This window comes from Populus euphratica, unplaced genomic scaffold, assembly GCF_000495115.2.
Source record: "Populus euphratica unplaced genomic scaffold, PopEup_1.0 scaffold53.1, whole genome shotgun sequence".
NCBI lineage: Eukaryota > Viridiplantae > Streptophyta > Magnoliopsida > Malpighiales > Salicaceae > Populus > Populus euphratica.
In genome coordinates, this window is record NW_011499934.1 from 176,558 (window position 1) to 192,942 (window position 16,385).

The following is a 16,385-nucleotide window of genomic DNA, read 5'->3' on the forward strand; positions in this document are numbered from 1 at the left end:
TCCTTTCCTTTCTATAGATACCATCTTATAGTTTTATTACAAGAAAACATTGAATTACAGTTTGGTCTTTTCTTCAGCAAAAATGTTTAGGTTTGTTTTTAGAAAAACTTGTGCAGATCATGAGTCTGTATAATGCTGAACTAGTACTGTTCACCATGATCCGATGAAAATGCAGAATAATGCTGAACTAAAAGCTGTTGTACCATGACCTCCAAAAATGAAAAGAAACTTATAATTTTGTCATGGTGCTGACAAAACTCTGCTGTGTTTTAAACGTTCAATGTAAAGAACTCAAGTTTAAATTCCCTTGTTATGTCAGAACTATTTATTTTTCTATATTTGACTGAATCAAGCTTTAAATATTCCACAAGGAGAATTTTCTCTCTTCTCTCGTTACTTTTGATGATTGATGTGTTCTGCTTCTTGCCGAATAATTTCCCCTGCTTTCTTCTTGTTGCATGAGAGCTTTCTGCTTTTATCATCAAGGTTTTTAGGAGTTTTTTGCACTTCAAACTTTATTCCTGCTAGCTACAAATAATATGATCTGCTTTCCTTTATTCCTTTTGTTATGGAAATCTATTGAATTACTTAGTCACTGGTTGATTTTTATTTTTTATGTTAATTGTTTTCTAGCATTATTTAAGATATGTAATCGTAGTTAAACCATTCACTCTTAACCCAAGTATTAATTTTCTTTTTTAAAGTATGGTGGGTGAGTTGAGAGAGTTAGGTTTGGAAATTTCTAGTCTTCTAGAATAATGTGGTTTTTCCTCTAATTGTTCTTGACTTTATTCTTGTTGATCACCAGCTATTATAATCCTTACAAATAGTTGAGAGTTCTTGCTGGTTTTTTTATTCTTGTATCTGTTATTACTACCTAGCACTTACAACTTGATTTCTGTTTTTCTTAAGGAGCTATGTCTGTACTTACTCGTGTCCAAAGCATTCGTGAACGTTTGGATGAGACCCTCAAGACTCATCGCAACGAGATTGTTGCCTTACTGACCAGGTAACCATGCTCTCTTTTTTGGTTTTGATTTATGGAGTGGTGTAAAGAGGGTCATGCTTACATTTTTGGTGCAGCTTGTTAAGGATGTAGATTTATTACAGCATATTTTGGACAATTTGTGTTACAGGATTGAAGGCAAGGGAAAAGGAATTCTTCAACACCATCAGATTATTGCTGAGTTTGAAGCAATCCCTGAAGAGATCAGGAAGATATTGGCGGGCGGTGCTTTTTCTGAAGTTCTCAGATCCACACAGGTGACTCCCTTGATCACACATGCATTTTTTCTTCCTGTTATATCCTAAGTTTTGGGAATTTTCTCTTAACTGTTTTTTTTTTTTTTAATTCTGTTGTTTTAGGAAGCAATTGTTTTGCCCCCATGGGTTGCCCTTGCTGTGCGCCCAAGGCCTGGTGTCTGGGAGTACATCAGAGTGAATGTCCAAGCACTTGTTGTTGAGGAGTTGCGTGTTGCTGAGTATCTTCATTTCAAGGAGGAACTTGTTGATGGAGGGTAAGTCAGAGTATTGATTTGATGCTAGCTTTTAATCGAGTTCTCTCAATTTCTTGTTCTGTACGTGCATGCTTTGATTTTGACAATGTTAGTCGATCTGATAATGCAGCTCCAATGGCAACTTCGTGCTTGAATTGGACTTTGAACCATTCAGTGCATCTTTTCCTCGCCCAACTCTTTCAAAGTACATTGGTAACGGTGTTGAGTTCCTCAACCGCCACCTTTCAGCTAAGTTGTTCCATGACAAGGAAAGCCTGCACCCCCTGCTTGCATTTCTCAAGGTGCACTGTCACAAGGGGAAGGTATGCTTGATACAGTATCCAAGTTCCAGCTTTTAAAGCGACTCCTAGGATAACTTGCACAAATGCAAGCTTGAACTCCAAGATCTTAATTTTCTTGGATCAAACTTTAGGATATAAGCAACTGATGGTTTTACTAGAATCTTGTAATCTCTGATAATCATGTCTAGAATCTGTAATTTAAGCAAGGATAGCTTACTGTGGAATTAGATCCTGTAAAACCTGATAACATTTTGTATGTTCTTGTGCAGAATATGATGCTGAATGACAGAATTCAGAACCTAGACTCTCTGCAATATGTTCTGAGAAAGGCCGAGGAGTATCTGTCTTCTCTGAAACCTGAGACTCCATACTCTCAATTCGAACACAAGTTCCAGGAGATCGGCTTAGAGAGAGGATGGGGCAATACTGCTGAGCGTGTTCTTCAGATGATTCAACTTCTTTTGGATCTTCTTGAGGCACCAGATCCTTGCACTCTTGAAACTTTCCTTGGCAGAATTCCTATGGTCTTCAATGTTGTGATCATGTCCCCTCATGGATACTTCGCCCAAGACAATGTTTTGGGGTATCCTGATACCGGAGGCCAGGTTAATTCACAAGCCTAGTCTAATCTTTCTCTTCGTGCATACTCTAATGAAACCTTACCTGATCTGGCTCGCATATTACGTTCTACCAGGTTGTTTACATTTTGGATCAAGTTCGTGCCTTGGAGAATGAAATGCTTCTGCGTATCAAGCAGCAAGGACTTGATATCATCCCCCGAATTCTCATTGTAAGTTTAATTTCCAAGCTTTAGGCAGTATTTTAACAGTTTTTCCTTTGTATAAAATGTTATTACATTCTTTGGTGCTTAATCTGTCTTTTTTTTCTGTGTTTGCAGATTACTCGATTGCTCCCTGATGCAGTAGGAACCACTTGTGGCCAACGTCTGGAGAAAGTCTATGGATCGGAGCATTGTGATATTCTTCGAGTTCCCTTCAGAGATGAAAAGGGAATGGTCCGGAAATGGATTTCTCGCTTTGAAGTTTGGCCATACCTAGAAACTTACACTGAGGTATTATTTCTTTATTGTTTCCCCAAAGTAATCCTTGTTCTCAAAGTCTTACTACATTTATCTTCATGTGCTAAGATAATATCTTTTTTTTTTCAGGATGTTGCTGCTGAAATTGCGAAGGAGTTGCAGGGAAAGCCTGATCTGATCATTGGAAATTACAGTGATGGAAACGTTGTTGCCTCCTTGCTAGCACACAAATTAGGTGTTACAGAGGTTTGCCCTGATCTTCTCTTGTTTTTGCAGCGTTTGTTCTTCATCCTGTAGCATAACAAATTAACAATTCTCTTTGTTTTTGCTATGTTTTCTGCAGTGCACTATTGCACATGCTCTAGAAAAAACAAAGTACCCAGATTCAGATATTTACTGGAAGAAGTTTGATGAAAAGTACCACTTTTCATGCCAGTTTACAGCTGATCTTTTTGCCATGAACCATACAGATTTCATCATCACCAGCACATTCCAAGAGATTGCTGGAAGGTGATATGATGTCTCCCCTGATTATTGTTATCGTGAATGATTCTTCGATGGCATCTAACATGTACTGTTCCGCTATTTCGCTATTTCAGCAAGGATACTGTTGGACAGTACGAGAGCCACACTGCTTTCACTCTCCCTGGCCTCTACAGAGTTGTTCACGGTATCGATGTATTTGATCCCAAATTCAACATTGTATCCCCTGGTGCTGACGAGAGCATATACTTCCCTTACACCGAGGAGAAGCGTAGGTTGACTTCTTTCCATGAAGAAATTGAAGAACTTCTTTACAGCTCCGTTGAGAATGACGAGCACTTGTAAGTTTCCATCTCTTTACTTTACACATAAATTTCTTATGTAGTTCTCGGAAAAGTTCCTGGATAAAGAAGAGATGTAATAACTCATCACTGATTTTTGTTGTTCAACAGATGTGTGCTAAAAGACCGCAACAAGCCAATTCTATTCACCATGGCGAGGCTGGACAGAGTGAAGAATCTAACTGGTCTTGTAGAATGGTATGGAAAGAATACCAAGCTGCGCGAATTAGTTAATCTTGTTGTAGTTGGTGGTGATAGAAGAAAGGAGTCTAAAGATATAGAAGAGCAAGCTGAGATGAAGAAAATGTACAGTCATATAGAGAAATACAAGTTGAATGGCCAGTTCAGATGGATTTCTTCCCAGATGAACCGTGTGAGGAATGGAGAGCTTTACCGTTACATTTGTGATACCAAGGGAGCTTTTGTGCAGCCTGCTTTGTATGAGGCCTTTGGATTGACTGTTGTTGAGGCCATGACATGTGGTTTGCCAACCTTTGCTACTTGCAATGGTGGTCCTGCTGAGATCATTGTGCATGGAAAATCCGGATTCCATATCGATCCTTACCATGGAGTCCAGGCTGCTGAACTCCTTGTTGACTTCTTTGAGAAGTGCAAGGCTGATCCCACTTATTGGGACAAAATCTCCCAGGGAGGCCTACAGCGAATCCAAGAGAAGTAAGCTTACCACCACCTTCACTCTACAACTCCACTTCCAAGCTGTTATAATGAAGTTATGCTAAATTGTCTCTCGTTACTTGCCTTTTCAGGCATACCTGGAAAATTTATTCTCAAAGGCTCCTGACTCTCACAGGAGTTTATGGCTTCTGGAAGCATGTTTCCAACCTTGATCATCGTGAGAGCCGACGCTATCTGGAAATGTTCTATGCACTCAAATATCGCAAATTGGTAAGATTATTATCCAATCTCCAGGGTGTGTAAGCATTTAAGATCTTACCATCCACTCTTGCAGAGGTTTATTTGATGATACTGATGAATATTCTTTCATAACGTTGCAGGCTGAGTCTGTTCCTTTGACTATCGAGTAAATGGTACTGGAGAAATCAAGGAAACATGGGTTGGTATGAGTCGGGTTCCGGGTCCAGAATAATGGTCATTTCACGATAGTGATTGGACAAGAAAGGCGTTTTGATCTTCATTTTGTTTTTTTGTTTTTCCTTTCTGTGTGTATCTTTTTTGCTTTTCCTTTTCTTTTCATCATGCAGCAGCCTCTTGAATTTCAGTAAAGATTGTCTTTTGAGTTCATCATCCGTTATCTGATTTCTATCCATTTCATGCAAATTCTGTCTCTTGAGATTGGAAATCATGGGAAATGATCCAACATCAATCCTGTATTTCTCCTCAATACTCGAGATTGGAAGTTTTCATCATCATATAAAGACAAAAAATAAGTTTGGCCTGTGGCTTGCCTAACTCTGCGCTGTTCTCTACGAATCCTCCAAGGGCTCAAGGAATGACTAGGACCTATTAAGCTCCCTTTTGGGTTGGCTAAATTTAATTTTTTTAAGATATATTAAGCTCCCTTTTGGGTTGGCTAAATCTAATTTTTTTAAGATAAACAAAATTTTAAAAATGAAAAATATTATTTTAATTTATTTTCAAATAAAAAAAAATGCTTGCTATATGTTCAGTAAGTTGGGTACTTGGTTCCTGTTTCTGGTAGTAATATGAATTTTTTGGAGGGTATAAATAGAAAATGCATTTCTTGTTGTCTCAAGATATAACTGTATTGTCAAAAACAAAAGTCGAGTGAATTCTTTTCAGCTGTTTTCTGATGAGAATATTTAAATCTAAAATCTACTTGCCATTTTCTTTTTTCTTCGAAATGATCACCAAAGACACATTCTTTCCAATAGATGGAAACCAATTTCAGCAAGTGCTGAAGCCTGCAAGGCCAGAGACATGAACCAAAAAATTATCATGTATTATTAATAATGATGTAAAAAATGTTTGTTGCAAAGATCTAAATATTAATCACAATCCACAAACGGGAACAACTCCCCCCTTACCTGTTTATTGATGACGCCCTCAGGGTAGAAGTCTCTATGTACAAGCTACTTGGAAAAATGCATTGCTTTTGACCTTTTGAGATTTACAGACTGTACGCCGTACACAGCAATGCCTTCTGCATTTTTGTGTTCTCTTTTTCATGGGCAGTGGATACTGGGTGGTCCGCCATTGCTACGCGGTTTCGTGGTATTTATTTATAAACAACATGAGAGCCGAGCCTTTTTTGCTCTTCCGCATGCTGGCTAGCATGTCTCCGTTTCCTTTCTCCACCACCACCTTTCTATAACAATCTTATCATTCTGGATCCCCAAATCACAAATGTGGGGACTAGAATTACCCCATATCTGCTCTTGCTCTATTAACAAATTTCGCCATTCATCCCTGCGTGGCCCTTCCCAAGCTCTTCTCTTCTAGAGGTTGCCATGGGTAGAGAAATATGGCCATCAACAAAGAGAATGCAAGACCAATTGCCCCACTGAAAGGTTGTAGTGGATGAGTCCCAGTTACCCAAACAGGATAGCTGGGCTTATAGGTCAAAAGGCCTCCTGTTTGTAAAACAAAACTCGAAGCCATTATCCCCGTCCTCAAACCGATTGGAATGGACAGGCTGCCTTTGCTTCTTTGCCGAAACCCTGAAAGAGCCAACGAAAAGAGCCAAAGCCCTGGCATTGCCCAGACAGACCTGAAAAAACGAAATTGGAGAAAAATTCTCACGTGACTGGCAATGACTATCTGACTTGGAGATTTAAATTCCTAAATCTGTAGAAATAAAAAAATTTAAGAAAATCGTGTCTACAATATCAAAAATTGATGATCATGCAAGAAGGAACTTTTCAAAGGAACATCTTCCTTTCAATAACAATTCTTGCCGCGAGTATTGGGTAGCATCGTTGGTAAAATCACTTGATGCAATACAACGGTGATTTGGGATCAAATACTGCCTTACAACAAGGATGGGAGGGATTAGAGAAGGTACAAATGTTACTTTACATTGTAGTAACAAACAGTTGCTTTTTAAAATATTTTTCATTTAAAAATACAACAAAATAATATTTTTTTTAAATGATTTTTGATACCAGTACGTCAAAATGATCTAAAATACTAAAAAAAATAAAATTAATTTAATATAATAAAAAAATATATTTTTCTAAATACTTTCAAAACACAAAAACAAAAACAAATTGGTCTCATGGTATAGTGTGCCTGAGGTGTGTTTTAGTGAAACCTATCATTCACCATAAAATAACAGGATGAAAAAAGCTAGGGTAGGAGAGCTAGAAGAGAAGAATATGCCGATAATATCCCAGACGGAAAAGGAACAGTGATATTCTCTAAATGGTAATAAATAATATACCTCTGGAAAAGAGAGAATGCCAGTCCTGAAATAATAATTGCTTGATGATAGCCAACATCTGCTGCAATTTCTTCAGGCAACCATGACCTGAAAAGTAATTCTTCAACCAGCACAATGCCTGTTGCCGTTATAATTCCTCGACCAGCTAGCATAATCATTTGCACATACATTTTGAGCCATGTCATGGCATCCAGGGAAGATGAAGGAATGCCTGAAGGCCAAGAGAAACTCACACAACCCAGTAAAGCATTTAGGGACTGTATTGATGCAACAAGCAGGACTCCTCCAATCAAGCCCCACAAATATTTTTGGATCTGCAAGCAATGGCCAAAACATTATATGATCACCTTTTTCTAATTAAAATGGTTCCAAATGAATATTAATCTGTATTAATCTGTTTCCAGGACCTCAACTTCGAGAGAATTCTAAAGGAAAGGAATATGATACCAAAACACTTCCATCACGGAACTGGGGATGCACAAATTAGTCATTGATGAATAGTGAAACTGATGAAGAGCATGTATCAGAAAAGCGCACAATACAGAAAAGATAACATGGCAGTGTATTTTGTAAAAAGAAGCAATAGTTAACAGCAACTTGAAAGGAGAGGAAATAAAAACGAAAGGGTAAAATGATCTGAAATCTTTCTTGATGAGTTGTCCATTGTGCAATCAGGAGACAACAAACTTGCAAATACTTTTTTTAGCACAGTTGGGAAGGACATAGCTAAAAGTTTATCCCTGGCATAAAAACCTAGAGCTAATATGGCACAGTTAATTTACAACCATACCTTAGGCAATGCAGTCAAATCTAACCCGTATTGCTCTAGTGGATCTTCATATCCACGTATTCTTCTGCCCCATAACGTAACAAGTATCATAATAGCAGTATAGAGGCCAACAATGCAAACAAACTCAGCAAATCTGGAGGGGTTGCTTGTTGTCCAGCTCAGTACAAGAGTGGGAAGCAATGGAACAATGATAGGTGACCAAAGAACAAGCACCATGCCAGCAAACCCAAGAAACCTTAACAAAGAAAGCACGAGGAGAAAAGATTCAGTAAAAAAAATCTTGCTCACTAACATGATTAGGAACACAAAAATACAATTCATTAAACTTGTCAACTAATTTAATATGCTAACCAAGCAATCTGTTAAAACAAAAAATATTCAACATGTTACCACTTCAACTATTTTATCAACCAGTGATAAAAAACAAAACATTATAATGAAACTAGAAATTTTTTCAAAGACTTCCTCCTCGAAATTTTTTCGAAGACTTCCTCCTCGAGCATAAACAATTAGAGAAGGCTTTATACGCTCCATGGGAAAATCCCAGTGAACAAAAACCGTTGAGTAAAACTTTCAACCTAAAACTCTAACCACTCTACTAAACATAACATAACTCAGAATATTTATGAAATTTCTACCTTAAAGGGAATTATCCCTTCTATCAAACCTAACACAAGTCTGAAGATTACTATGCAAAATTATATAAACTCTTTGCCAAAGATTTTTTAATACATAGGTTCAATTTGCCAGAGATTTTAATAAAGTCAGCAACAACAACATTCACCTCTTATGATGTTCAGTTATTAAATTAACATTATGTTATTTCAACACAAATTCCTAAAGGGAAAGGTCGAAGGGAAAAAAAAAAAAGGACAAACAGCAGACAAGGATGTTTAGAAAACTAGCTTACCTCTGGTACAAGGGGCGTTCAGCTATATGCAGAAACATAATCAGTTTGTCTGTCAGACTCATAGCACCACGTATACCACCCCAAAGCAAAGCAATTTTGCCAACTAGCTTCAACATGCCACCCTTTTGTCCCAAGTCAGCTAACATTGCAACCAGTCTATTGACATTGAAACATTCATATGAACTTCAGGAATATAGATATACCGGTATGTCTGTTCACCAGAATAACATGTATAGGATATGATTATAATACCTTTCTTGATCTACTCCACCATCTTCCTTCGTAGGAACCACCGGACCAGCAACGGACATGGCCTTCTCAGCAAGGCTTGTAACAATGTTCGGGTTTTTTTCAGAATCTGTTACCTCCAGCTTTTCAGCTGGCTTTAGAAGATTTCCTCTTTCCTTCAAGAACTTGGATGAACTTTCCCCACCTTCCTTGGAATTGCTTGGATCCTTAGCAGTTAAATGTAACAATAGGCATCAAGAAGTTTGCAAATATCCAAAGGAAGATAGAGAAGGGAAAAAAGAGAGAGCAACACAGTTGATATAAACAATGACAGGTAGTTCCTGGATGCTCCTTAACATGCAACCAACGATACTATTTAGGTTTTGAGCTTAGGTGCAGCTTCCAAGGTGGAATTACTATCTGTTTTCACTCTTTGTACTTTGTTTTTGGCATCTACTGCCCTGGTACTCTCTCGGGTGCTTGTATTATATCCAAAATTTTAATATTAATCTCAAAATTGAGGATGTTACAAACAATCAGTTATTTCGGCACACACCAGAAATACCCTGAACCCTAGAAAGAAAGCTGCATATAGAAGAAATATAATAGTGTCTAGAAAACAAAAGTGCTGTATCACTCTGTCTCTCTGTGTCCACATTCTCAGAAAGAGGACAGCAATCCAAACTTCTGGGTGCTTGAAAAAGAAAACAGGAAAATTTCAAACAGGAGCATGCCATTTAGATCAACAAAGATATATTTGAAGAACAGAGATATTGAGAGTCAGTGTTTTGACCAGTCTTCATTTCATAAAAATAAGATGTTAAAGATATAAATTCAAAGAGCTATTTGAAAATTATACAAGGAATCTTAAATAGATTAACTATTACCTGCTGCTGAACTAGTAAAGCAGACGCTCCCAATGCAGCTGTAACAGCACCAACCATTACTCTATCATTGTTTATAGTTTTCAATGTTGCTTCTTCTCCTTCTCTATTTATTGAACTGTTGAAACTTGTTCTATGACCACTTTTGATTGTAAGCTCATGATCCATCTCCTTTATGCAGACCTTGTCTTGACTTTTCTGCCCATGATTTTGGGTTTGACCTGAGGATTTTATGTCATTCTCGTTCCTTGTAGCTACATTAAAATATTTTCTCAAAGCAGCTAAGCTAGACCCTATAATGACACCAACTGGCAGTAATCTTCTCAGATAATTTGTTCTAAGAACAGAAGATGAAATGGCCTTGACAATATGCTCTCCACGAACAGTACCAACTTTTTCTTCAGCACCTTCAATTCTATGATATTTACCTTTCAAGCACCAAGTATGATCCTTGTTACATACAATGGCCAGAGACACAGCATCTGCTACTAGCTCAAGATCTCTAGCAAAATAGGACTTCATTTCTTTCTTGCTAGCTGCACCTAGTTTGCGACCAACTTCAATCCTCAAAGCATCCAAAACAACAATTTTCACAAACTCTATTAACTCATCTAATATACCATCATCATTTTCAGTAAAATTTTCCACTGTGCTGTATTCTTCAACAGGTTCCTGTTGCTTTTCAGTATCTAATACTACATATGATGGTTCAATATAACTTTCTCCATCATTCTCTTTTCCAGAGGAGTGGACCTGAACCTTTATGCCAGCATCATTACTAGTGGTAACACCCCCTATAGATTCTCCAGTGATTCCTGGCTGCTCTAGGAGCTTCCATTTACCTTCTTCTGGAAAATAGTCAAGCAACAGAGCAGTGGTTGTATCTAGATCAAGTGGCTTGCTATTTGGAATCTTTGAAAGAAGGTATCTGTGGAAATATTTGTTCTGTACAAAGTCTCCATATGGATTTGCAGTTACGTACAATGGAATGCTATTTACATGTCCATCATAGCCAGCCAAATGCTTGCCACTAACTAATTGATCCTTCTTTTGCTCTTCCTTAATTTCATAGTTGCTCGCAATATCTCCCTGAGAACCCCTAGTACCATTCCCACTCAACAAAATGGGATCCTCAGTGAATTCCTCCTCTACCAATCCACTACTTGCAACATTCTGTTGGTTGCCACCACTTTCATGGAGCTTATGTACAGAAGGATGCTGTAATGTATCTGACTGCTTGCCTGAGTGATTAGCATTTTCCAGTTTCTTAGGCTTGGAATCAACTAACTCACCCTCACCCTCACCCTCACCCTCATTTTTATTCTTGATTTTGTTTTCATGGTCTGTTTCCTCTTCCAACTGAGAAATCATGTTTTCTAGCACACCAAAAACACTGTTAACAGCCACTTGAGTAGAATCATCCATCCCTGTTAAGGCATCTAATGCTTGTGTAACACTGAAAGGAGGGGGATTAGAATCAGATGTGGGAGGCTTATTTTGATCATGAGCAGGTTGCATGGTTTTGTTTTCCCTCTTCTGATCACCATTTCCAACCTTTTCAATTGCTTCTGAGTCAGGAGCAGATGCTGCAGGTGGAAGAGGTTCTTCTGTCATATTGGCTGAAACTATCCTATTTTGATCAGCTGATGAATCTGCAGTTTTCTCTTCATTTTTCTGATCATCATTTCCTCCCCTTTCAATTGTTTGAGAGTCAGTGGCAGATACTGCAGGTGGAAGAGGTTCTTCTGTCATTTTGGCTGAAACTATCCCATTTTGATCAGCTGATGAATCTGCAGTTTTCTCTTCATTTTTGTGAGTGCTATTCTCCCCTTTTGCTTCTACTTGAGGCGATGCACGACCCTGTTCAACTTTGGATTCATCAACAATTGCTTCTTCCATGCTACTAGCCTTCTCAGAATGGCTGGTGATGTTAGGGTTAATGCTGGTTTCCAATCCCTTCTCACTGCTGTCAGAGTGAGATGCAGCTTTTTCTTTGATAAACTCATCACTCTCATTCTTATGTCCCGACTCATTTGATTCCTTCCTGTCAGAACCAGATGGATCACCTTGTTGACTTGTTTCAATAGATTTTTGTATATTCTTCGAAGAGTGAAGCTCCTGTTCAGGTGCAGCACCAGACTTCTCTGTCCCAGGATGATTGTTAACAGATCCATCTGTCAAATCCTCAGCCCTTTGCATCTGATCTGGAGAATGTGGACGTTTAGATGTAACTTCTGCACTTGATACTTCTCTGACTTTTTCCTGTATCTTTGTTTTAGGAACATTAGGAACCTCACTAATGCTCAGTAGTCCATTAGCATTTAAGTTACCATGTTGAGCTTGCAGAATTCCAGATACAGAAGTCGTAAGCTTTCCAACAACCTCTTCTGGTACAGCATCTTGCAAAGCTTTAATAAGTGTCTCTCCCTGACCCACAGCAGTCAAAACCTGGACAAGCACCAAATCAATGTTATACAATACCCTAGATATGTGCTGTAAAATATTTAAATCAAGGGAATAAATTGTAGGATTCTGTGCCTGAAAAAACAGCGTGCACAATTTAACATAAATAGGAGTCATTAAGGACATCTGCCGAAAAGGAAAGGGTAAAAGCACTGCCAACTATTATGAAGATAAAAGTATACACAATCAACTAGCTTATATGATATATTAGAGGACAGGCCCATGTCTTTATGAAATGCGAACGAACTCCAATAACATAATAAATATTCTGGCTGCTTTTTTTCTGCTTTCCATCCTTTTTTCATAATGATAGTTAGAAGCTGTGGTTTTCTTATAAAATAGGCATGTCTATGGGAAGCCATCTCACAATAAATATTGTCATACAAAAGGAAAGCAATTTAACAGATGATTTTGATTTTCATCTCTCCACTAAGACACTACTTTCAAAAATGTTGAGAAGATATTGGAATTTCTAGCAAGAATGAAATAAGAAGCAAACAACATTTTAGATTATTTTAAAAGGAACTTCTGATCCAATGTACACCTAACATTATAAAGAGTACAAGTAAAACAGAAGGCAGTTTCCACAGTCCACACAATGATAAAAGAGGTGAAATTCCAGAATTATGTATCTTTCTATACTTGTTTCAGATACACATGCCTCCTTGAAACGGTAACTGGCATGCTTAAACCTTGGCAAAATTAGCAAGAATTGCAATTCTGAGCATTACCTTCTTCTTTTTTTCTTTGGTCAGAGTATCAGGCATCATCACATCAAGCATATTCATAACCACCTCAGCTGTTGGCAGCACTTGACCTCTTTCAATATCTACAGAATCTGCAGAATCCTGTTCTATCAATTCAGCATCAACAGATCTTCTCTGCTGCACTGCATCATTTTCCACTCCTTGCAGTTGTTCATCGAGTTTTAAATCTCTTTGGGAATCTTTTCTGGATCTTGATTGGATATCTTGAAGTATCTTGTTTATAGGTTCTATGGTGTACCCACTAGAGTCAGTTGGGGAAAGACTTAAGAGATTATTAAGTTCAACTCGTTTATCTCTGCTTTCCACAAGAGTTAGGCCTTTTGAGGGGTTGATGTTAACGTCTACATCTTTCAGAAGCGGATGACGACCCTTCAGAAGTCCAAGCTCCACAGCTACAAGCCACTACATTTGACATGAATACCGGTAATAATTAGCTTGCAAGATGCACAATTAAATTCCATCAAATCATTCAATCAAAATAAAAAGAAAAATGATTTTGGCATAGGTTTATTAGCAATACCCATCATAGACACCACAGGTTAAAGAGTATCAGTTCAAGTTCTAGCATGATTACTGCCACCAAGAATGCAAGAAACTGGTACAGTACTCGCTACTCATTACAAACAGAAGGAGCTGATGAAATATACAGTACACCCTAACCATCTGAATCGCCAAAACTAAAAAAGGTTTTCAGAAGAACATTGACATAAGTTCCAATTGGTTAATCATAAGGGGTTAATTCTAACAACGTAAAGTTGACAGATCAACTTGATGGCTACAATCTACAAAATTAGGCTAATATAAGAGCGGGTTTCAAACTCTACAAATGAATCTTCTGTTTTGAAGAAGAGTGAAGATAATAAATCACCTCAATTGTAAGATTCTGGCACCATGATACAGCAGCTCTGCCACTTTCTACAGCACTAGATGGCAAACAAGAACATAAAAGGAGGCTTGTAAATGGATTTTCAGCAATCAAACTGCGTGGAATGGAGAACGGCGGCACTGTCCCATCATCACTCTGATGTTTTGACAGAATTGTTGCTGGTTAGACTTTTAATGAGAAACATGCAAATTTCAAAGAAGCATGATATCTAAGTACAAAATATGCACCTGGATAAAAAGAACTGGAATCTTGACATTCCCAACCATGCCTCGTGTGCTAGATTTTGAATAGAAGTCTTCTATTTCCTCAAAGCCATAAGATACCATAGATATTGCCTTTTCAAAATCACGAACAGATTTTGACACTAAAGCATTTTCCACATCAAACCCCTTTGCTCTTCCTTGAAAAATTTCCTACAAAATTCTTTACAATTTAAGTCTACGTCTCATCACAAGGATAGACCTAAATACTAAACAGTTCATCTGCGCATTTCATATCATGCATAGCATTTCTCTTAAGTTACAAATTTTCTATTCATACGGATGAAGGATGCAATCCATTCGCATTCTTCAAAACAATAAATAAAAAATTAAAAAATAATAATAATAATTCAGAGAAATCATCAACCTTGTTAGATTGCAGAATATCTATCAGTCCACCAGTGAGCTTCTGATCCAATGCCACGTGATAAGGAGAGCACCTCGTGGCCTCCTCTAAGTCAAAAGGATTGTTAATGCACGTGGCGGCAGTGAGAGGTGTACACTCCCCAACTTCAGCCAAATATTTGGTCAACATATTCGCACCGTATCCCCATCCAACACCCATTAGTGTCGTCCATGGCCTTGCCTTGCTGATGAACTGTATAGCTGTGGAGATATCATCGCTGTCAGCAGCTGTAAATAACCTACACAAATGAAGTAGTTAAGAAGCCCTCTGTTTTCAGCTTCTTGTCGCAACAAAAATTCAAAGGAAACCTGAAACACATAACTTTCTTAACCACGAATCTCACAGTAAATCCTTTCTATTCCATTACCATCACGCATTTCCCCATAAGATCACATCAATCATCCAATTATCAGTGCTAATCACACACGGTCCAGCTATAACTAACAATTCATGTTCCTCAATGTTCATTTACTTCTAAAGATGTTATTATCAAGCAAAAATAAACAACAATTAGCACTAGAAGCTTCACACTATACACACCACCAGAAATGAAGCAGTCAAATTCAACATAGAGAAAAAAAAATACCTTGCTGTAGTAATTGGTGAAGCAGCACATCCTCTAGGATTCATAACGACAGGGAAAAAGCCGCGCTTAAGAGCATCAACGACAAAAAACCTAACATCGTCTTCCGAACTGCCTTTGGCAGTGCCAGGAACAAGCAACAAAGTAGTATCCAATCCATGTTCTTCTTCCAACTCCAAATCCGCCGGCCAATCAAGCGAAATAACACCACCATCCTCCGTATTAACACACACTCTTTGAAACTCCAATTTCAATCCCTCACTACTCTCTCTCACCACCCCAATTTTCCCGCTATTTAACCTAACAAAATGCCTGTCCTCTTTAACTAACTTATCGTTCACGTTTTCTATAAACTCGCTCCCTTCGAACGATATTGAAGGGCAGCGTAAAATTACAAAACGGTTAAACGGCGTCGGGCTAGAAAAAAGAATCCACTCGCCGATGTTTGAGGATTTTGAAAATTTGTCTGATTGAGAGAGATAGAGAGTTAAGCCTGAAGCCAGGCCTAAAGCAGGAGCCAAGATATCGAGAGTGTTTGGTGACGGGAATTGTGATAGGAGGTTCTTGAAAGGTTCTAGGAAGTTGCTGCTGCTGCTGCATGGTTTAAGACGGCGTCGTTTGTAAGAACGGAATTGGTAAGGGTTTTTAGGGGAGAAAAAGAGGTGTGGATTTAGGAGCTGCGGTTTAAGGTGGTGGAGATTGGTGTTCATTAAGGAGGGAGGAGAAGTTTCCAATTTTGGATAAGGAAAGAGGTGGTAGAAAGTGCAGAAAGGATCAGGAGGAGGAAGAGGAGCTTCTTGTTCTTGTATTCGTATTTGAAAAGAAGTGAAAGGTGACTGGATATGAGGCCATTTGCAATTTTTTATTTTTTTTGTTAAAAAAACACCTTTCTAACTATATAAAAATTAATTTAATATATATATATATATATTATATATATATATATATATATATATATATAAAATTTGTGTTTTTATTGGGATTGGAGATGGAACAAAATTTCAGACTGCCAATTAATAATTAAATCCTGCGGCTAGATTCGATCAGTTTTTTTTATTGGGCTGTATAGTTATTTTACCTTCAAATGTTATTTGGGCCTGAAGGTAGGCAGCCCAAATGGAGCCTATAAAATCTGTGCCCGCTCTATGTTGGTGTTGCATGACCA

The 16,385-nt window shown here is 38.0% G+C and overlaps 2 protein-coding genes across 3 annotated transcripts; one reads left to right on the plus strand and one right to left on the minus strand.

Moving 5' to 3' along the window:
• Positions 1-853: 853 nt before the first annotated feature.
• On the plus strand, positions 854-4,927 carry LOC105136321 (sucrose synthase). The gene is made up of 13 exons (XM_011041615.1): positions 854-1,009; positions 1,137-1,263; positions 1,366-1,517; positions 1,627-1,819; positions 2,068-2,403; positions 2,493-2,588; positions 2,697-2,870; positions 2,967-3,083; positions 3,181-3,347; positions 3,437-3,661; positions 3,773-4,336; positions 4,429-4,567; positions 4,678-4,927. Exons 1-13 carry the CDS (start codon positions 918-920, stop codon positions 4,705-4,707), a joined length of 2,412 nt encoding a protein of 803 aa, XP_011039917.1. The 5' UTR covers positions 854-917; the 3' UTR covers positions 4,708-4,927.
• Positions 4,928-5,462: 535 nt separating this feature from the next.
• Positions 5,463-16,081, minus strand: LOC105136322 (alpha/beta-Hydrolases superfamily protein). 2 transcript variants are annotated; one of them, XR_844323.1, is made up of 12 exons: positions 15,224-16,081; positions 14,599-14,875; positions 14,199-14,384; positions 13,954-14,106; positions 13,050-13,487; positions 9,859-12,303; positions 8,996-9,198; positions 8,744-8,899; positions 7,834-8,068; positions 7,044-7,357; positions 5,689-6,371; positions 5,463-5,565 (listed from the first exon to the last, which is right to left on the minus strand). XR_844323.1 is itself a non-coding variant. In XM_011041616.1 (11 exons), the coding sequence occupies exons 1-11, from the start codon at positions 15,928-15,930 to the stop codon at positions 6,065-6,067; spliced, it is 5,421 nt and encodes a 1,806-aa protein (XP_011039918.1). In that variant the 5' UTR covers positions 15,931-16,081; the 3' UTR covers positions 5,583-6,064. The 2 variants fall into 2 exon arrangements, 1 of the variants encoding a protein (XP_011039918.1); XM_011041616.1 differs by lacking the exon at positions 5,463-5,565 and having other exon boundaries at positions 5,583-6,371.
• Between the last annotated feature and the right edge of the window lie 304 nt (positions 16,082-16,385).